The 23038-nt window shown below is 34.8% G+C and overlaps 2 protein-coding genes across 3 annotated transcripts; one reads left to right on the forward strand and one right to left on the reverse strand.

Annotated features, from left to right (window-relative positions):
- Window positions 1-1921: 1921 nt before the first annotated feature.
- On the reverse strand, window positions 1922-10721 carry VIP4 (leo1-like family protein). Its single transcript, XM_086636019.1, has 12 exons — window positions 10426-10721; window positions 9627-10054; window positions 8992-9124; window positions 8679-8864; window positions 8196-8372; window positions 7080-7211; window positions 6599-6778; window positions 6207-6338; window positions 5631-5741; window positions 5308-5526; window positions 3144-3301; window positions 1922-2210 (listed from the first exon to the last, which is right to left on the reverse strand). The coding sequence occupies exons 1-11, from the start codon at window positions 10549-10551 to the stop codon at window positions 3167-3169; spliced, it is 1959 nt and encodes a 652-aa protein (XP_086492145.1). The 5' UTR covers window positions 10552-10721; the 3' UTR covers window positions 1922-2210; window positions 3144-3166.
- Window positions 10722-16123: 5402 nt separating this feature from the next.
- On the forward strand, window positions 16124-22708 carry LOC147563277 (Transducin/WD40 repeat-like superfamily protein). 2 transcript variants are annotated; one of them, XM_086636028.1, is made up of 15 exons: window positions 16124-16341; window positions 16795-16953; window positions 17098-17198; window positions 17407-17513; window positions 18098-18133; window positions 18791-18876; window positions 19777-19844; window positions 19926-20036; window positions 20137-20262; window positions 21094-21237; window positions 21456-21564; window positions 21653-21789; window positions 21879-21914; window positions 22000-22093; window positions 22367-22708. In XM_086636028.1, exons 2-14 carry the CDS (start codon window positions 16797-16799, stop codon window positions 22090-22092), a joined length of 1311 nt encoding a protein of 436 aa, XP_086492154.1. In that variant the 5' UTR covers window positions 16124-16341; window positions 16795-16796; the 3' UTR covers window position 22093; window positions 22367-22708. The 2 variants fall into 2 exon arrangements, with proteins under 2 accessions (XP_086492154.1, XP_086492162.1); XM_086636036.1 differs by having other exon boundaries at window positions 22413-22708.
- The last annotated feature ends 330 nt before the right edge of the window (window positions 22709-23038 follow it).

Consider the following 23038-nt stretch of genomic DNA (forward strand, 5'->3'; position numbering starts at 1 on the left):
GGTAGTGTTTTTTACTCTTCATTAAATGTACATGGTTCATCGAAGTTAGGGGCAAGGTTTATATGTTCCTTGTAAGTCTTCACGTAAGACTCCATTGTCCAAACAGGATCATAGAAACAATCTTCTTCATCGTAATTTATACTTCTATAGTTTATGTGATGATTCTGTAAGAAATTCCATCAGTGCTGGTTTACTACAAGAAAAAAAAACATATATATTAGTTAAAAAAATTTATAATCAAATTTACATACATTAATAATGAAACATTTAATAAAAAACAAATGAGATAGATCATAAATAACAGGTACAGATCAATAAGTTATGTATAATGTATGGAAAAGTACAATTGTTTATTAGGTTAAGAGAAGTTTTATATGCTTGTCATGACCACTGTTCTGGTAAAAAAAGGACGTGTAATGTTGGATAATTTTTCATACTTTACGCACCTTTGTTCATTAACACATCATCTTATGTGAAATGTATGCAAATTGTATCAGAAAGTTTGGTAATTTATCGTAAAGTAACTGTACTTTATATTCTGTTAAAGGAATAAGTGTGGATAATCACAAAGATCAAGAACTGTACGGACAGATGTTTCTGATCTGCAAAAAAAAATAAAAAAAAGAGGAATTAACGTAGATCTGAAGAAATATACAATGAACATTGGAAAGAGAAATAACATACTAACATTGAACACATCATTAAATAAGAAATAAACATCAAAGATCTTAAAGAGTTATGAAAGTTTTAGAGAGAGAAAATATAAATCTTTCATTCGAAGGTAGTTAAGATGGAAACAGATCTTATGTAGTTGGATCACAAATGTAATATGTTCAATAATAGAGCATCGTAATCTAATAATGGAAAAAAGAATCATCATTAGATCTTAACAATGGTGTTAATACAAAACTGAAAATCTTAAACTTTATAAAAGATGAATGATTTTGGAGCAATCTAATGAAGATGAAAGAAAAGTTCTGAGATTAATGGAGGTTTAACAACTAGCTTCGAGTTTAAAAGAGAAGAAATAAAAACATTAAACAGAAAAGAAGAAACCAAAATCTTTAACATTACCTGAAAAGCAATATTAAATCTGATTTAATGGAGGTGTTTACAGCTGCTCTAATGAAGGTGAAACAAGCTTTCTGAGTTTAATGGAGGTTTTGTTATGTGAATCGGATTTAGAGAGAGAGAATAAAGAGGTTCGGTTACTAAAAATAATGAAGCTAACCTTACTTTGTTTAGAAACGTGATTGGAGAGAGAATGTGGGAGATAAAAATGGAAGAAGATATTTATGGATTTTGAAGATAAATCAGTTATAATATATGAGGAAGGTTAGATTAGGAATTATGATTTATTTGGTAATCTAGAGATTTGTGTTTTCTCTCTAGATGAGACCAAATGGACTAGATATCCATTTATATTATTATTTTGGTTTTAAAACCCTTTATAGGATTATAGAGGACTATATCTCCTATTAGGACCCGTTTTTTGGGTTATAAACTCAAAAATTATTAACTATATCCCATCTAATAAACCTTGTGTGGTCTCATAAGGTCCAATTGTTGTGGACAAACGTGTATGAATGGTCGGTCCCAAGCCATCGAAAGAGAAAACATGGTCGAGCCGAAACTCTTCCAATTTTCCTCAAGCCACCGAGAGAGAAAATATGGTCTAAATTTCTCTACTTTTCCCCAAGCCATCAAGAGAGAAAACACGGTGGAAATTTTTTCACTAGCATACTTCTAGGCTCTAGCCATGACAGTTACTCTTAATAATCCCATTCGTTTCCAGTTAGCCAAACATGGCCTAAAAGTGAAGTAGTTTTTCTTCTTAAGAAAAGAAATTGACCCCTAGAAATCTGTTTATCAAGTTCTAATCCTATTTGCAGTTCAAAATTAATTAATAAAACAAAGATTATTATTCTAAATTGGGTTTAAATTCTATAAAATAGTATTTGAAGTTGCCTAAAGCCACTTAAGTATAATCACTCAAACAAAGTTTCCAACTTCACTAACCATTACAAATTGAGATTATTATGTTTCTAATAATGTGCATATATTTAGCTAAACTAGTCTTTAATGATAGTATATAAAAAAATTCAGATAGTACTTTACGAACCACAAAACTGAACTGATGAGAGAGAGAGAGAGATATGAAACATTCCAACACCAGAATATCGCTGGGTTTTCCCTATCACCTTGAGCACCTGGAAAAAGGTTTGAAGGTATAAGTGATGTGAATTGGGTCGATAATCAGATAGAAAATAAAGAACGAACTATTTCTTAAAGAAAAGAAAAACTATACTCAACCAATGGCAAAGGGAGACAGATTCCGACTATATTTCATGTTACCTATCATGGGTAGGAGGATAAATCGACATAGAGCAACAGAAAAGAAATCGGCAGACACAGATATAAAGTATCCCAAACTAATCTTATCTGGGCCAATGCCAAGTACCATAGAAGGTAAGAAAAACTAATGAACTCTACTTCTATTCAATTCCTTCAACTTCAACATGATATGAACATCAATTTTCGAAATGCCACCCTAATGGGTCTTATCTAGAGATAAACAAGAAAAGTAATACAGTATTGGACCATGTTTAATCTAATTCCAACAACTTGAGACGAATCAAACATGACAATTAAGTTCCATCGATGTTTTCACCAGAAAATTGACATAACCAAGAGTATTTAAGTATAGCATTGAGAAAGACGTGTATTTCACATAAAGATAAAAAGGCAGAAGATGAATCTTCACTGGTGCACTGTCACCAGATTTTACAGGGAAAGAGGTAATCAGGGATTATTCGAAACAAAAGAAACTCAAAGCTTCAAAAGAAAGTAAGCAAAATTTATATCTTAATGTTAAAATCTTCATGGAGGGTGCATGAAGAGGCACAGAAGAAGTCGCCTAATGCACAAACAGATTTTATGAATATTAAACTGCATGTCCGAATAGGCACGTAATATATATAGAACATGAAGAGCCACCGAAGAAGTCGCCTAATGCACTTATGAATATCGAACTGCATGTCCGAATAGGCACGTAATATATATAGATCTTATCCTTCTGATTTCCTACGTATAGTGTGTCTATCTAAGTGATGGAATAGGGGTGTGAAAGGAAGCTAACTTACTGTTTTTGAGATTGACAGCTAGTTCATTCCTCATCGCTGTCGTAAACAACCGCCATTCTACGGTGAGTTGCTGCCTTTTTTGGAGGTGATTCCTCATCTGACTCAATCTCCCGTCGCCTGGAAACACCCCTAGATTCCTTCCCTTTTCGCCTCGGCTCCTGCAAGAGATCCCACGGAATTTCATTATTAAGACAATAGTAGGTTACACGTGCATATACATACATGTTCTATTTATGGGATCCAATTTGTGAAGTTGCATATACATAATAAATTTCTCCGCAATTATTTTCTATAAATGGGAGCGAAACACGAAAAGAGACGAAAGGATTTTTTGCTTATTCTCAAGTGTGAATTATCACTAGGTAAGTTAATGTGAAATAAATTAAATTCCGTATACATCCTCTCATAAAAGAATTTCTAGTTGTCCACGAGAAACAAACTTATAGTATGTCATTCCACAACTCAGGCCATAATAACCTCACTAGAACTTTCAAGTTTTTGGACAATAATTAGCGTTAACACTTGATGTCTCGAAGGAGGTATCCTAAAGCCTATTCTACATGCTATGGCACGTATAGTATCTATTTTAGTTTCAGCATATGAGAAGACCTTACTACAAATCTAAATAGCAAAGCTCGTCCAACACTCTACAAGCAACAGAATGACAGATTAGTGTAGAACTTCAAAACTTATTGTCCTAACACACCTTGGTTCTCTAGGTCGATATTGAGTTCTAAATGCCCAAGTTGATAACCCCTATAATTGAAACAATTGGAAGCCCGAATATGTCTCCTCATTTAATGCCTCAACCAGTATTCCATCCAAAGAAATCTCTTGGGTCAAAATCTACCCAAGCTGGCAGTCGTGAACTTATTGACGAGTAACAATATGGTTAGATTCACCATTTCTTTTTTCAGATTCGAGTAGTTACAGTTACATATAGTACAAATATACAAATGCTTGCCATAAGTACAAGATGACTGAAGTTTCCAATTATGCAGACCATCTCATTTAGTGCCACAAGTTGTATATGTTTAAAGTAGAAGTAGTTTCCTCTGATAACTCCAACAAAAATTGAATGTTATTTCCGTATGACATGTAGTCATGTATATTATATAGGTATGAGATGAAGTCATGTAAATTCTTTCCAATTTCACCATATTTTTCAGTCGTTGAGTGTTAATAAATAAATATAGATACTATTTATACCAACATAGATTTCGATAAGCGTGCATACTATGAGATTACTGAAGTTCCATCACCTTATAGATCATCAGTTTATTCCACGAGCACTATAGATGCATAAAATAGTGAGTAATTTCTCTCATTTGTTGTCTTCGTCAAGGAGAAATATAAGAACAAATAGTATGTACGGCAATGGGTCATTTTCTACTTTTATCTCAAGATTTCAAATGGTAACAGTAACTAGATTCACGTGTGTTGAAAGAAAGTATCCACGTGTGTTGAAAGAAAGTATCCACGTGTGTTGAAAGAAAGTATCCACGTGGCGTGAAAGGTAAACACATGCATAGCCTATTTACAGTAAGGAGGAACATGCTATTATCCACGGTATTTAAATCTATAATTTCCTGATGCAAAATGTTCCACCATAGGAACCAAACAAGCTATAACATTCCATTTAAGATGTAAAACCAATTAAGGTTAACATTCAAATTGATCAATGTATCCTAACTCAGCAACTTAAACATCCCCCTAGATCACATGCAAATTCTACGTTTCATACTAAAGAAAAAAGATAACTTGAATTTCTTGTTGATGATTTTATATATCCATTTAATAATAAACACGTCAACAGCATATAAACCCAATTCCAAGTAGTTTCAACAGTATATCAGAGAGGTAACATGTATCTCTCTCCACCAAGGGTCAGGGTTTAAATTTTATTGTTTCTGAATTAATAGTCTATTTCAGAGAAATATTATGTAAATAAAACAAAAATAAATACAGTACCATCTTTTGCATTTCATTACATTCATTTCATTCTATAGCTAACATCACCACAAAACAAACTGATGTAACCGTTGAAATAGAATCATAAAAACCTTCGAATTTGTTAACATAATTTTGTATAGAAATCCCATTTGCTAACGAAGATCTAATTGATTTCGGCAACATGGGATCTTTATGAGGAAGAATAACATACCTCAGTGTCCTCTTCTAAAGGTTCACCTGCTCCTGCTTCCTCTTCATCATCCTCATATTCTGGTTCTTGTGTCCTCTTGCGCGAGGGAGATGCTTCCTCTTCATACCCATCACTTTCGTATTCAGACTCCTCTCTCTCACTCTCAGAGAACTCAACTGGACGGCGTGATGAACGAGCGGACAAGGATGATTTCTGGGGAGTTTCTTTGCGTACCTGTGACTGATAATTTTAAGATAATACGAATACATATTAGCAAGTTAGCATCAAGAATCGGTTACAACTTCCAAATTGAATGCGTTCCAACTTCCAACAAGTATTAGTACCTTTTTTGCATTAATTATTCGTTTCTCAGCCTGTGCTTCTACTTCCCAGTCTTCCTCAAAGCGATTGCGAGATGCCGAACGACGAGAATCATAATACTCTGCCTCTTCATCCTGAGCAATAAGAAGGAAAAAAAATAAGGGGAAGGATAAAAGTTAAAATGATGAGTGCCAGAGAATGAATTTACGGTTGGCACTTTACAAGAAAGACTTGTGGCATTTATATACATCTACTACAGGGAGAAGTCACTGTTCAATCTGTTAATAGTAAAATAAAGCATCTCAGAATGTTTAATTACTTCCAGTGAATCATGGAATCAACATAGGAAGTTGTCAATTGATTATCAAAAGTTATGTCACCAAATGTACTTGAATTGAAAAATATGTCTCATCTGCGAATCCTGATAAAGGGGATGACGATAGGGCAGTTGCTGATTCTTACATACTACTTAAACAAAATAACAAGATCAACAATTCTATATATCTCTGTGTGTGTGTGTGTGTGTGTGTGTCGGCATTTTTAAGATAATAAAGGTAAGTTTGAAAGGTTAGAGAAGGGGATGATGGCCAATAATATACTTCATCAAGTGCTTCCTCCAAGAACCCAGGTGAGAGTTGACGCCCCCTGTCTACATTTTGAGTATACTTCCGATTCACTTTTTCCCGCTTTCGGTGAAGAAGCTCCTGAGCTCTGATTGATTGGCCTTCAGCCTGTCGAAGAACCAGAAAAAAATAAAACCTACAATGGTTGAACGCAAATAATATACATTGGTATGGAACTCAGTATCTATCAACATGTTCGATTGGGCTGACGTAAAACCAACCATATCGACATCATTTGGTAGATTCTACTTCCTGGTATTTGAACTCGGTAAATTTACCCAACCAAAAATCAAGTCAAAATACAGTAGATTTAACTATCTAAGAATATCATAACAAACCGCATATGCTCCTAAGAAATTCCTGTTTACCTTTTCTTTTTCTTCCTTCTCCCTCTCTGGGTCAATATCAGTGACACAATTCTTAACCTTGTACACTTTTTTATGACGTGAATCAACAAGGGCTGTCAATAACCGATGAGAATTTGATGATAAGGATGAAGGCATAAACTTCATCTTCTTTAAGAGTTTCCCTTGTGATTGGAGAATTCCCTGCAATGTTAGCAAATAAAATAAATTACTGATGAAGATGCACTTGGGAATTTACGAATGATTCCCAAATAAACTGGAAGTAGAAAAGTCAAACAGTATAATTCAATGGAATGGGAAGAAATAGGGGAGATGAAAAATGATAAAGAACCAACGAGTAGAACATAAATGTAAAGCACCAAATACTTGTTTAAATGCATCACTGATTATTTAGGGAAAATAGATAAGCAGTCACCATACATTTCAGCTAATTAAATGTACTCCAAGTGAAAACATCTAACGTGTTAAAAGATAATTCATGCACCTTTCCATGTCGAAGGAAAAGATGTGATTGATCATGTTGTGCTTCTTGCACTGATATGTCAAGAACTTCATTTCCAATTAACAATTGTAAACTGCCATCAGACCACCTAACAAAGCGTGCATTGCTTTCAACCTGCAAAGAAATAACTTTTTAGAAGGCCAACGAATTAGTGTTTACTAGTCAGCACATGTACTGCACCTCTCAATCAACTTCTTCACAATATGACTGAGTGAGTAGTATTATATCATTTTCCAGCATTTGAAGAATAAAGATAAGCAGAAAATAAAAATATTGCGTAAAGCTGAAAGCACTTGATTGTTAATTTTCATAATAGACAATGGGGATTCCATGCTGCGACGAAATGACCAGTAAGAGAACAATTTTTTTTATTTAATAGGAAACCACGACTTTACTTGTAATTTGCTCTGTGCAAGCTACTTCTTTCGAGTTTCATTTTCAAACAAGATTCACAACCACAGTATTATTCATGGCTATGTTAACCAAGAGACACTCTAATAGTATGTCTTAAAAGTTAAGATTCACACAGTGAAAGTGACTCTGAGTAAAATCAATACCAACTAGCCTAGGTAAATAAGTCGTGTCCGGAAGAAGGGAAGATGTGAAAACATCAACCTACTCATACAACAGCCATTCTGAAAGACACACGGCGCATTAACTGTTACAAACGAAATATCAAATCAGTTCCACCATGTATGATGAAAAATATTGAGAATGTCCATGACATCTAGGAGCATTAGAGGGTAACTTTATCCAAAACGAATCCTCAGTTGGTACTTGATTATCCAATCATTTTTTAACTCGTATCTACAATCAAACTCCGATTTTCACAAATAAATATATCCTACAAAATCATATATCCCCAAGTTCTTCCCTCACTCTACCCTCCACCCAAACAAAAAGAAAGATTCAGAACTCAGTTTCAAACTCACAACGTCCAATGTGAAAGCCAAAGTAATAATTACTGCACTTTACTCTCATGGTGTGGGTTAAGATGGCAGATGCCAATACAAGTACACAAACAAATAACCCACAAGATATAAATCATAAGAGAAACATTTAAAACATGATAAAATCTACTCAGATGTGGTCACTTACAGACATAGTGCCATCCGGCTTCCGAACTCTCCTCCAACGAACAATATTATTTTCCAGGCGTATGCGCTTCTTAGCCCCAGATTCATCTGTCACGAACATGTCTTCTTCCACATGTGTTTTGGGATCAAATGGTTTTGGTTCAATGCCCATAATATTAGAGACCCTGATCAGGTTCATCTGCATAAGAAACATTACAAGTTTATCCAAGTCATAACACCAAAAAACTTGAAGAGTAAAAGAGACTTCAACCATTAAAAATTTATTGTCTCAAGGATTAAGTGTGCTAAGATCACTAAGATCGACAACTACATAAATAAGAATATGAAGCTACAGTTTGGTGGGGTATAAGACTGACTGACTGACTGAGTGCAGTGTTCAGCATTGCATCAATTATACAAACAAATAGCAAATCATAGCTGAAACAAGGAAACATTCAAGAATGACTTATTCCAAACAGTATGCATAATAAAAAACTAGATGCACCTTTTCCGGCTGGGCGGGAGGTGGACGTAATGGAATCTCTAGTTCTAGAGGGGGGCCGACTGGTTTTTCCTTCACTTTTTGTTCAAAGTTCTCCTCCTCCGACTCATCCTGATCCATTTCGTCGGGCACTATATCCTCTGCTCTAATATCCTTCCCGTAGCTTCCTTCCTCCTCCTGAGGAGACCGCTAAAAGTAAACAGAACAATTGCCTTTTCAACAACTTCGAAAGGAAGCGACTAATGTTCCCAATGAATGAAAAGATACAAACTTTCCAAAGTGACAAGACATATAACATCTTTTTCTTTGCACTCACATGTGACTCTTGATCAAGGTCATTTTGAGTTGCATATTCCGCTGCTTCGTCCTCCTCGGAATCACCAAATACATCACGAATCTCAGCGACTGAATTTGCATTCTGGTTCTGATCTCTCTCTTCACTAGGTGACCTGTTTCAAGAAAGTAAGTTACACAGTTTTCCAAATCGAAGCCATGTACGACTTCTATATAATAGCAAAACAGATGTACTACTTTTCTACGAAATGGATTAAAAGGAATCCTAATAGATTATAATCATATGCATTGACAAGGATATAATTCAGAAATGAGGTGACAAAAGGACCATCTCTTTTATTCAACTGTTTACATGAACATTATAGAGTTTAAAAATAACATCAAAGTTCAAACAGTAAACAGGTTTTGCTCTTCCTAATTTCCATATTTCAAATCTCGCTCCCCACCCAGGAAGAAACTTGTGGAAAAAGTTCTTCAAAATTACAAACAGCTAACAAATATGCAACCAGCTTACAAAATTAAATGGCCAGATAGGCATCCCTATAGACGTAGGAGCACCAAGGAAACGGGTAATTAGCTATAAAGAGCGATAGACGACATTTGTGAGTTATGACATCAATCTTAAAGATCAACTATGACAAAGATGGATATAGTCACCTTGCTCCTGTAGTTTCATCAACCTCCTCATCTTCATTTCCAACAGAACGGTTATCTTCAGACCTCTCTGATTCACTATCAACAACTTCACGTCTCCTGCTCGTAACTACTCTTTGTCCATACTCTTCTTCATCGTCGCTCTCAGCTTCTTTGCCTTCACTCTCCACCCGTTGATCACTAATTTCTCTTTCAGGTGAACTTTGAACCCTTTCGCCCTCGCTCTCTTGATTATGATCTACATCATCTTGTTCAGCTTCACTTTCCAAGTCCACTTCCCCTTGCCCCTCAACATCAATTTCACCCTGACCTTCTGGTTCTATCTCACCTTCGCCTTCGCCCTCCCCTTCCTCTTCTCCTTCACCTTCTCCTTCACCTTCCCCTTCCCCTTCACCTTCCCCTTCCCCTTCCCCTTCCCCTTCACCTTCATCCTGCAGTATTGTCAAGTCAGGATAAAATCTATATTTTTCTTAAATTACTCAAGAAGAAGAAAAAAAATGGGGAGATTATTAATGTTAGAACAATAATAACAAATAGATAAACAATGAGAACGCATGCATCTAATCAAACTAAAAACATCAAGACTCATGCTGAATCCAATTATGAAATCAAAATTCTGTAGAAACATATAAACCTACTATGATATATCAACCAAGAAATAAATTTAAAAGATAAAGGTGAGACATTTAAAACCCAAATGAACAGGAAATTGATAATAATTAGGGTATTTACCAACAAAACCCTAAAAACTCCATAACCCACTTCTTATTATAATGGGAGAATTAAGATAACGTAAGCTTACAGAGATATATTCGCGTTGGCGATTCACATCGTGCTCAGAATCAACTTCTTCCTCTTCTTCTTCTTCTTCAGATTGATCACCAAACAAATTCTGCATCATCTGATTCCTCTTCTCTTCTCCGCCCATCTTTCTCTCTCTACTGTTTCAAAAACTAGGTCTTGATTTACTTCTCTCTCTTTGTGTGTGTGTTCTTGCAAGAAGTATTGTGTTTATGATTCCAATCGGGGAGAGAAAATTAGAGAGAGAAATAGAGACTGAAATATACAGTGTCTTGGCTATTTACCCAATTAAGATTTAAGTTAATTACAATTTGCCCCCCAATTTGTGATCAACTGCAAATTTGGCCGCGTACTTGTCCACCAGTCAAACTTGGGCCTGAACGCCACGAATTCGCTAGTCAAACCTTAATTTAAACTTTTTTTTTTTTTTAGTGTATAGACTAAAAACGGGCCTTAATCATAGTTTTAGTCCTCTCTAATCCGTAAAGGGTTTAAAAACCAAAATATTAAGTTACATGGATATCTAGTCCATTTGTATACATCTAGAGAGAAAACACAAATCCCTAGAATACAATATTAATCTTAATACCTAAACTAACATTCCTAATATATAAAAACAGATTTACCTTCAAAATCCCCAAATATCTTTTTCCATTTTTATCTCTCACCTTCTCTCTCCAACCATGTTTCTAATTAAAGTAACCTCTATCTTCCTTATCTGCAGTCACTGAAACTGTTTATTTTCTCTCTATATATATATCCAAATCATCTGATAATCCTCCATTAATATCAGAAATCTTGTTACATCTTCATGAGAGCAGCTGTAAACACCTTTATCATTCATCAAGATAAACTACATTTTCAGAATTCTTTGTTCGTACCATTAATAAGATTTAATATTGCTTTTCAGGTATTCAGACAAATTTTCTCTCTCTAAAGTTAAACATATATGATTTTGATTTTGATCTCAAAGATTTGATTACTATTTCATTAACATACTCGGTTTGCTGTTTATTTTCTCTCTCTAAGATATTCATAATTGTTTATGATCTTGATGTTTAATCCTTCTTCACTGATTCCTTCAAATCGATTATGTTTTGTTTTCATCCGATTATTATATCATTTTTCATTAGATTTAGGGTTAAGCTTCTTGATTTTCTGATATTTCTTCACCTCAGATCTTTGGTTTCGTACAATTTTATGAACCAGGTGTTATTCCGTACGTTTATCATAACAGAATATACAATATAGGTAATTTACAGTAAATTTTCATACTTTCTTGTACATTACGCAAACATCTTCCGAACCATGTGTTTCATAAGATTATGTAAAATACGCGTAATTTGTTATACATTATATATAATTTATAATAAATTCTAAAACATCGTATAAGTGTACATAAATTATGTATTATTTATTTACCATTACGCGTACTTTTCACACAAAAGAGTAGCCTTATTAAGCTTACCAAACTACTCAAAACCTTCAAATATTGTCAAAATTTGACAAACATTATACATAATTTACGAAACTGTACATGTAGTTTATAATACAATATATGATTTTTTTTTTAATGTATGTGTATTTATGTGCGTAGATTTCATATAACAGATGGAATTTCAAACAGAATCATCAAATCAAAGTAAGTTAACGAAATTAAAACCTGATGGCTCATATAAAATATTTACTGAAGTTGGTCAGTTGTTTCCTGGTGGTGCAAAATCATTTGGATATGTTCTTCGACAATATAGTGTAACTGTTGTTTGTCCTGCTCAAGACTACAAATGGAGAGTACATGGATGAACACCATTTATGAACCAGAGAAGATTTTGTACGTTTTTTTAATAACAGAATGCAAACGATGTATGATGTAAAAGAAATTATGTGTAATTTATTAAACAAAACCCACATACATTTGATAAATTACGTTGTATACATGACAAATGATGGTTTCCTCGTCATAAATAACACATAATTTACGTATTTGTTTCATAATTTGTATTCGATGTGTATTTATGTATGAGTAAAAATGATAACAAATGCTGCTTCAATGTTCCCAGAAAAATACACTATTTCCAAATCTGAAAGTTAAGTGAGAGAAAGTGATTTATATGTTTTGTATATTAACCCCCAAATCACGCTAAATTGATCCTAGAAAATATACTCTTTCAAAATCTGAAAGTTAAGTGAGAGAAAATTGATTTGAATTGAAAAAAATTTACATAGTAAGATAGAGAAAATTGATTTGGTTTCCAAATCTGTAAAGAAATGGGAGAAAATTGATTTGGAAATATCCGTGGTGATGGCGTTTTGTTTTGGTTAAGATTTTGATTTCTGATTGATTCAGATAATAGGAAAGAAAAAAATTGATTTTCAAATCTGTTTAGAGGAGAGAGAAATTATGATTTGTTTCAATCCATTTTTTGCTAATATATCCCCCAAATCACGCCCAAATATATATTTCCAAAACGCGCGAAATTTGAGCGTGAGACATTGACGGTACTGTGTTTAGAAAGAGAGGGTTTTATGTCCATAACGTAAAAGAACTAAATATCCATATTTTAGGAAGATTGGATCATAAACCTTTTTGAACATTATTTTGGTTTATATACCCATGAACCCTTTTTTTTTGTCTTTCTTTTCTTTCTCTATACACAGCGGAATTGGTCGTCGCCAACGGTGCGTCTGCCGTTGTCAAGAGACATTCAACAAATCTTTCTCCAAACTTTCTTCTTCGTCCCACCACTATCCACCAACACCACCACACAAATTTTTTTATCTCTCTTTAAATAGACAGGAATTTGACCCCTTTCTAGTTTTAGATAGAGATAAAGGGGGGAAGATGTAAAGATATAACTGTGGTGACGACAGTTTTAGGTAAAGAATAAGAGAGTGAAAGGAAAATAATAACTTTTTGGAGGTCGTCGATAATGGTTGACCATTCGTCGTTGAGGAACCTTTTTAGTGACCAATTTTGACAAATATGGAGAAATAAAGTAGTCAAAGACAAAAGAGAAACAATTTTTGACCAATGGTGAAAAAAATGAAAAAAATTGTTGACTATTAAGTTTAACTGAAGGAATCATGGTCTTAGATCTTAAAATAAAATGTCGTACAAATATGGAGACCAAAATTTTCAGTTGGTCACAAAGTTAATATAAGAAAAATCATCGTATAGCTACCTCAAGGTCATATTACCTACAAACCGGAGGAAGAATTGGAATTTACTGTGATATTAAAATGTTGTTGGGGTTACCAATACGTGGATAAGTAAATATTAAAATAGTATGAAAATTCCCTTGAGTTTTGATATATATATATATTAGATGTTATTCGCAATTGACCCAACGTGATACTCTAACTGAAATATGATGCAGGTAACCTGGTTTCGCCGGCTATCTCTTTCTTAATAGCACGAGAAATCAAAAAACCTATTTCAATTTTTTGCCACTTTTCCATGGGAAACTTGTTTTTTTTATCACTTGGCTCACTCGGGTGGCTTATTTGAAGACATATTATACGTATACAATGGCATCTACTTCATTACTGAGCTACACGTAAATGTCACCTTTTCATACTACATGTCAGTATTTTAAATATATCAAAATAAGACACATTATTAAGTACTCTTAATGGGGATATACAAACACAATTTATATGGTTAGAATTGATTCGAGTTACATGTTTTTTCCTTAGAGTCCGTTTAATATGTAATAAAGTGAAATGGGAAAATCGATTTTCCGTTGTCCATTGGAAAAAAAAAAGTTCGGAAGAAAGGCTCAAAATTTTCCCATCAAAAAGATGGGAAATCAGTTTTCTCACTTTCACAAAACACGTTCTCTCTCTCTTCCGTCCCTCTCTCTCTCTCCTATGCTCTCTCTCTCTCACGTGATATCACTCTCTCTCTCTCATGTGCTCTCTCTTTCTTGTGCTCACTCTCTTTATAATCACCATTGAAATGCTCGTGAGGGAAAAGAAGAAAAAATTTAAAAAATGGGATTAACATTCTCTCTCTAAAAAATCATCTAATATTTGAAGGAACAATCATATCTTAGAACCCTAGTCTCCATGGAAAGAAAGTTGAAAACCCAAATCTTAAAAACTTAAACCCAAATTGAAAATTGAATTTGAGAACCTTATTCTCTGTAACTCTCTATTTTCAGCCAACCTTTATCTTCAACAAGTGCGATCAGCAAACAAGAATCATCTCAGAACACCAATCGAAAACCCTAAGTCGATTATGCTTCAGTTTATTCTTTTTTTTTTCGTAAAGATCGAAACCTTAGAGCTGGTTTACAATTTTGAGATAGGGAAGAGAAGAAAGGAGAAGACAATTCCCCGAAACTCTGAAGGCACCAGGGTCGTGTCTGGCTCAGTGCGGGCAGGGCGATCGCACTGGGCCTCGCACCAAGTAGGGGCCCAGAGGTATAAAACCACACCTAAAGGTTATTTAACGTTACAATTGAAGTTCATCTATAGTCCTGTAATATCTCAACGGCTCAGTGGAAACATGCTTGGTTGGCAGATCACAGGTCATGTGTTCAATCCCCACTTTAGTATGTTTTTTTTTTAAACAAAAACTTCTTTTTTTGCATTGAAAATGTTGGTGCATGGGCTTCCATCTTATGAGTTATGACCTTAGTTATGTCACCCAAGCATTGAAAATGTTGGTGCATGGGCTTCGTTCTTATGACCTTAGTTATGTAACCCAAGTAATCAAGCTTTTTACCATCTGAGCTAGGCAAGAATTTTGACAACAGAAATCTTACTTAGAAAATAAAAAGAATTATTTAGAAACTTGATACTATGAGTTTAGTTTCGTCAACGAGTTAATATCTTTTATATCATTGAATAGTTTTAAAAATGTTATTTATTGATACATAAAGTATTTTTTTTAACATTACGTTAACATTCAAGTGGCCTCCAAATTTTTTTGCCACAGGGCCTTCCAATTCTCAGGCACGACCCTGGAAGGCACCCCCATGAAAAGTCCATTGTGTATCTTAATTTCTGAAGACACACTCCTTGAAAATTCAACTTACACATTACTTTATATTGGCACCCTTATTTTCTTACTCTCTATAAAAAAAACTTAAACATAATTTCACATGTTAAAATTTGTTGCAATTGGTTTTCTTTCCTGTTAGAAAAATGGTTTTCACATCCAAATGTTTTCCCATGTATGAAACGGACCCCTAGTCTACTTCACGATGCATTACTGATTTGCTTTGATTTCATTCGAGTTGTATAATTCAGAACTGATCCTGTTAGCTTTAGACTTTAGATAATGAAAAATAAATAAAAAAAATTTAGACAGATATGATTTAGACAATGAAAATTAAACGAACACGAATGATATTCCACAATGTTACATTCGATTTTTAATTCGAGTTCTATTTTAGGTCAAATTCGATTTTTGATGATTTTGATCAAAAGAAGTCAGATTAAGACAGTCTAAGAGCATCTCCAATGCAAAATTCAAAAAAAATTCTATTTTGCTTATGTATTGAGTCTCAATTAAGATTCTCTTTCCTATGTGGCTAACTTGTTGAAGTCCTTCTCCAATGCAACACTCTAAAAATTCTAATAGAGATACATGTCACACATACATTTAATAGAAAAAAGTGGTTGAGAAAGAAAGACTTTTTATTGGTCCAAAAATTAAATTTGATGACTAGGACACTAAAGATTTTAACTTCGAGAGACTTTGGTGTCAGCATCAAAAGTTTCATAAGCAAAAACTCATATCACCCCATCCAACGGTCAATATAAACCCTGTCTAAAACCCTACAATCAATCTTCCCTCTCATTCTCTCACTACTTTCTATCCTCCTCGCGCCTCTCTCTCCCTCCAAATCTCCTTCCTCTTCGCCCTCTCTCAATCTCTCCGACTTCGATTCATTTCCTCTTTTACAAGGTATGTCTAATTCCTCATCATCTCGATGATTAAAAACAATTTCATCTTTTTTAATTGATTTGTTCACAAACAACATATTTGAATCCTGTTATACCCATCTTTGATTTGAATGATTTTTTGTTCATGGGTTTGTTTCGTTATCTTCATAATCATCATACCCATATTTGATTTCTTCATTTTTTTTGTAAACACTTGAAGGGTTTATTCTTTAACTGTGTATATCTTCAGATATATTTCTCTCACTAGGTTTATTTGTTAATATAATTTTTTCTCCAAGTTGTATCAATGATAAAAAGTAGCTCAAATATATGCCCAACTTCAAAATTATGTTATTTGAAATTCTCACAAAATGCTGAAATGCCCATTTTAGTAGTTTTAATATCATAAAGTTGGTTGATTCAGTATATAGATATTGCTTTATTGTTTAAATTAGAGTTTTTTTTTTGTTCACAGAGATGGATATTGATGAAGATGTGGAGGCTAGGCAGGTTCAGGTTCGCTTCGTCACGAAACTTCGAGCTCCTTTCAGAGCGCCTAATACGTCCATTGCCGTCCCATCCAATCTCACAAGGATGGGTCTATCTGCAGTTGTCAATAATCTAATCAAATCTGGTTAGTACCCACTTCTTATATATAACATATGCGATTCTTGGTTTGATGACTAAGCATGTCTTCTCTTTAATTCATGCCTTCGCCGATGCGATGCATGTACTACAAAGATCCTTATAGTTTTAGTGTATGTGTAATTGTGGTCAGGAAATTCTGAGTGGGAGAATCAACCATTTGACTTTCTTATTGATGGGGAGCTAGTTCGTATGTCACTAGAACAGTTTCTTCTCGCAAAGGGCATATCAGCGGTATCTGTCTTTCCTGAACATAGTTTCTTACCGAATATCGAGTTTTTTTTTACATAGTCTATGTTCATTCCGGAACCAAAATTTCCATAATATTCTGGATGTTATTTGGGTTTATTTTCAAATTTCCTTGGTAGTTTTGGAGAGGCTCTATTATTGCCTCAAATCTTTTACTCCTGACTTCTTACTAGGATATGTTGTGTAAATACAGGAGAAGATTCTTGAAATTGAATACATAAAGGCAGTGGCCCCACGAAGACAAGAAGAGCCTTGTCTGCATGATGATTGGGTCAGTGCAGTCACTGGATCTAATCCTGGGTAAGCACATGGATGTTTTGTGTGTATTTTTCTTCCTTCAGTTTGATGAGAAACTCCACCAACCCGTGTCTACTGAATTCTCGGTACCATTTAGGCGGTACTTAAGCAATTCATTTCATAGCTAGTTACCTTTGTGGCCTCTACTTTGCTGCAGCCAACACGTCGCCGATCGTGCCTCACTGCCTGTCTTAACCTAATTTATTTTTTAATTCTAGTGTCATATAATTGTCTGGGAAAACTAACGACATTACCGGAAACTATTAGCTCTCCCCCTTCAGGATTTGTAATCTAAATCAAATTATCTACGTGCAAGTTTCTTTTGTGTAATTAGGAACGAAACAGTATTAGCTCATTTTTACACCCTGTCATCTTGAAAAATACAACTGATTGGGTATTTAAAAAACAAACACATAACCACAGTTATGCTGCTTTTCAATTTGTTGATAAGAGTAGCTTACAAGGATAACCTTGTAGTTCTGAGTGTGGGAACACTGTCTTGTTCCTTTCGACTTTCAGTTGTAGTTTGTAATTATATCAAAATTTCCGTCCCTGGTTTAGTAGCACTTACACATTTCCTGTTGCAGGTTCATATTAACAGGTTGCTATGACAGTTTTGGAAGGTAAGATCTTCCAGCAGTACTTTTTAACTATTCACTGAATGCTCTTCAATATATATTACTGGGACCCGGTAGATTTATTTTTTGTAGTGTTTCTAGTCCCACTCAAAGATGAATTCAAAGAGAAGATTTCTTGTAAGTAGGATCTGGATTCTGGTCAGCAGACAGATCATAATGACAAAAAGCTCCACATTTTGAAACTTATGGCTGGTGACAAGCTGCTCCGAAATTATTGATGAAGGATAACACCAGCCTCCTATTTCAGTTGACTATTGGGACTTCAGACCTGGAATTTTCGGATAAGGCCGTATACTGATATTTTTTTTCGAAAATAGACCACCTTCCTGACACTAGGATCCTTTTTAGAACCTGCTCCCAACGGACGTGAAGTAATAGATGAATAGATACATTCTATTGCGTTGATAGAGGGTGTTTGTAGTGACTGAGATGGTCGAAAACCTACAAGTGATAGCCTCACTGAGAATTATCCCCTGAACTTGCTAGCATGTCATAGATTGCCATGTATGAAAAATGTCATATTGTATGTGAAAATGTATAACAGTTCTTATTTGTTTATAAATTGTAGTTCATGGAGATTCTTGATCTTAAGAAACTTATTACACAAATCTAATTCGCGATTCATGTTATATAATTGTACAGGGTATGGAAAAATGGTGGATCGTGTACGCATGTTCTTGAGGGTCATGGTGACGCTATTACTTCGATTAGTATCATCAATTCAAAAGGTATAGCTCATTCACACAAGCAGTATTTATAGATACTTTTATAGATTCACCACACTTCTACGTCTATGTTCCTCCATTATGAAGATGGAAAAATTGTGCAAAATTTGAAGAAATGTTTCTGTTGCAACTGTCAGGGAAAGTCTCTTACGTAAGAACTTTCCGATCATATATGGACTCCTTAAATATCTTCCTGTGGTTTCGCCGTCTACTTTTCTTTCTCTGCTTCTGCAAAATTTCCTTGTGGGGACTTAAACTGTATAGGATTTTTATCCATTTATCATACTAGCAATCAAATTTCGTCCATTTCTCGTGTTTTAAAAAAACTGCAGTCATGTTGGTACTTGGCAAACCACGGATCTTTTCTCTGTGAAATGAAGCCTCGAGCCCTCGACGCATTAAATATTATTACGTTAGATAGGCAGTTGGTTTTATTGGTTTTTTGTGCAATCTGGGAATGTGAAATGAACAAAGAACCCTGAAGCTGGCATTGTGGTTTTATTGTTGAACCTCAATGCTTGCGTTTTCATTTCTGAACAACCTTGGTGGGAATTTATGTTATGTGTGTGATTAGGGAAGTCTGCTTCGTCGTCTGATAATCTGTTGGCAGTGGATGCAAAATATATAATGCACTTATGCTAGTGATTGTGTGAAGTTGCTGAAATATGGGCCATTAGTTTGTACTTCTAGTGGGTTTCAATCACATACAAACAAACCAAAACAAGTTGATTTTTCCTCAATTTTTTTTGATTTGTCATTTCACAATGCTGTATTTACTAATCAATCCATGGGCCATAATGTTAGACATGTATGGAATATTATAATCTATTTAGATATATTTGTTTAAGCGATACTTCTCTTTACTTGGCCTGGTTATAAATAAGGTTTCTTTCGCTTATGCAGGTGATGGGAACAACTCCAACTTACATGTAGCCACTGCTTCTAAAGATCGAACGCTAAGGCTGTGGAAGGTAAATGGACTAAGCTACTGATCGCAACTTTTATCTGAAATCCTGGTTACCCAAGCTTACTATCACCTTTCTTCCTGACAGTTTGATGCAGAGGAACCCCTAAATCATCTTAAGAAGATTACATCGTATAAAATCCTCCGAGGGCACACATCATCTGTACAAAGTGTCGCACCACTACCTTCCGGAGATATGGTATGTTGTTATTGATAATAATACATGCATAGTTGCATACAGTAGAATATACTATTCAAGCTAAACACTTATCAATTGCTTTTTTCTTATATGCATTTAGATATGCTCTGGTTCGTGGGACTGCACTATCAATTTGTGGCGAACTAATGAATCTGAGGCAGACGGTGATGTAGTATCAGTAAAGAAGCGAAAAGTAAAGACTAATGTTGAGGAATCACAATTGGAGGTATAAACTCTACTTTTCCTTTTGAACGCAATGCAAGAATTGGCTATTAGATGCAATGATTATAGACTCATAAAGCATTCTAGTAAAAAGACTTCGAGTGCTTTAATTTAGTCTCTTTGTTATGTAGCTTACATCCTTTGCACGTGCTTATGTACACTTCAAATCACATATCGGATATCATGTGCTGCTTATTGATCTCACTAATCTCTATTGTTCCACTTATTCTGATCTTAACTCTTCCATAATATTTTGCTGATTCCTAAACCACTACGAAAAAAGATATCCAGTAAAGTTGTATAACATCCTAGACGGACGATACTAATTCTGCTTACCGTGGTTGTACGCCTCCTTGAGTTTGATGAATAGCAATAAAGGTCGACTGTCCTGTCAACAAATTATTTGGGAATTACATAACTTTTTGAAAACTGCTCATACTTCCGTTCATATCTCATTTGAGAACATGGCATCAGCTTGCATGCATGCCTTTTCTCTAGCGTGCTATCTAGTATTGAAAAAAGATTGTGCCATGTAACCTAGCTTATCTGTTCTATGACAAATTTGCAAGACGTTAGGTTGAAATTTCTTCCCGCTGTTTAGTAGAATACTTGTGTCAAAGCATAGTTCATGTAGAGCTGACAAAGAGTGATTATGATATAATCCTTGAGAAGAAATGGTAGTAAGAATGGTGTCAGATATTTTATGTTTAAGTTCAGTAGTTTCTGTTTTGAACAAGTTTTCTACTCTTTTTTCCTTGCTTATTTCCTGTTCCTATATCTTTATTTTCTTTCCATCAATACCCAGGCTAATATTTTATAACTTTTTGGAATTCAGGGAGAGGCTGTATCATCACTTATTGGGCATAGTCAGTGTGTATCTTCTGTTGTCTGGCCAGAAGAGGAAACTATATATTCTGCTTCATGGGATCATTCTGTTAGAAAATGGGACGTTGAAACCGGCAAAGATTCCTTGAACTTGGTATGTGATCGTCAACTCTAGATGGAACTCTAATAAGGGGTACATTTCTTATTAATAATTTAAAGATACATGGTACCATTTATTCCAATAAACTTGCCATCCTAGAGTAGGAACTTGATGGACGGTATTGCTTGTTTGCTACATTTATACTAAACGGATATTCCCGTTCTTTATATAATTCTAATGGAACCCCTTTTTCTCCTACTTTTTACATGTAGTTTTGCGGTAAAGTTTTGAACAGCCTTGATGTTGGAGGGGAGAGCAATGCTCTCATAGCCGCAGGCGGTTCCGATCCTGTACTCAGAATATGGGATCCTCGTAAACCAGGTACACTGACTAAGCTAAAGCTAATGTTTATTGTGTCTTCTCCTGATCTCTCTCTTCACTGCTCATTCCAAGTTCATGTTCTTTACAGGAACTTCAGCCCCCATCTTTCAGTTCTCTTCTCATGCTTCCTGGATCACTACTGTTAAGTGGCATGAAAACTCATGGCAACATCTACTTTCTGCATCTTATGATGGAAAGGTCATGTTATGGGATCTTAGAACCGCGGTAAAATCTTCTCTCTTTTCCGTAACAATTTTCTATGTACTTCATATCCATGCCATTGATCTACTTTATGAGATGTCTTTTTATTGCAGTGGCCTCTGGCAGTGATAGATTCTCACGAAGACAAGGTACTTGATTATCTCTTACGCCATTTCTACGATTCATACTATATGATCTTGGTCCATTTTACAATTATGTATTTTCAAAATGCAGGTATTATGTGCTGACTGGTGGAAAGGTGATAATGTGATCAGTGGTGGGGCAGATTCGAAACTTTGTATTTCTTCCGAGGTTTCCATTTTGTGAGGTAATCTTTCTTTAACTACCTCTTTATGCCTTCAAATTTTATTTCGGATTCCTACTCCTGTTATTGTTCTTCCTTGACAAACTAAAACAAAAAAACTAATCCTATTTATCTTTCTATCACAGACTTGTAGAAATCCACTTGAATTTTTCCTTTCCTCTTTTATTGTGTTGCCATTGAATCGTTGATACGATAATGTGTGATCGAGTTTCTCGGAATTGTGATGAGACTCGTTTCTAGACCTCTAAACCATTTTGCTTTCTTTCTTGAACTCAGAAAAAATCTAGAGGTGATGATGCTATTGGCATAGGTAAGAAGATAGACGGGACGAAGGATTCAGAGCTCTTTCATGTGGTCTTTCGTGTTGAGATAAGAAACAACACTCAGTAACGTCTGAATGAAGGTATGCGAGCAAAAATAGATCCAGACATTCGGCTACTCGTGTTTAAACGAATCTTTCGTACGAAAGAGTGAGTTTTTTGGGTGTTAGGAAATATATTAAGTTAGGAATAATTCTCTTTAATCAGTAACACATTTTGAAATTATATGATACGATTGTGATTTTTCTGAACTCAATCAGGTTTTATTTTAATCTAAATTTTGGTATTTATGGGTTCATTTCTTCGAATTGTTGGTTCATGTTAAATTGAAAACCCTACTCTGAAGCCTGGAGTGGTTACCAAGTTGGTTTACACAATTGAGACTGCTCTTTACATCTCTCATCTTTGTTTTAGTCTTCCATCTCTCCTTTCATTTCTCTTGGTATCCAGAACAAATATTTCTTTCTCCTTGTAAACAAGCACATGAAAGAAAGGGGGGAAAAAGATCCATGAAAGCCAACAGTACCGTTCGGCTCATTGCCTAACATTTCTGTGTTTTGATCAGTTTCTCAACAGAGATGGACAAGAAAGAGAAAGAAAAGAAAGGTCCGGTTATGAGCGTATTTGT

The sequence above is a fragment of the Eschscholzia californica genome, unplaced genomic scaffold, assembly GCF_041429995.1.
Source record: "Eschscholzia californica isolate CP2 unplaced genomic scaffold, dmEscCali1.0.p SCAF_1, whole genome shotgun sequence".
NCBI classification, from domain to species: Eukaryota; Viridiplantae; Streptophyta; class Magnoliopsida; order Ranunculales; family Papaveraceae; genus Eschscholzia; species Eschscholzia californica.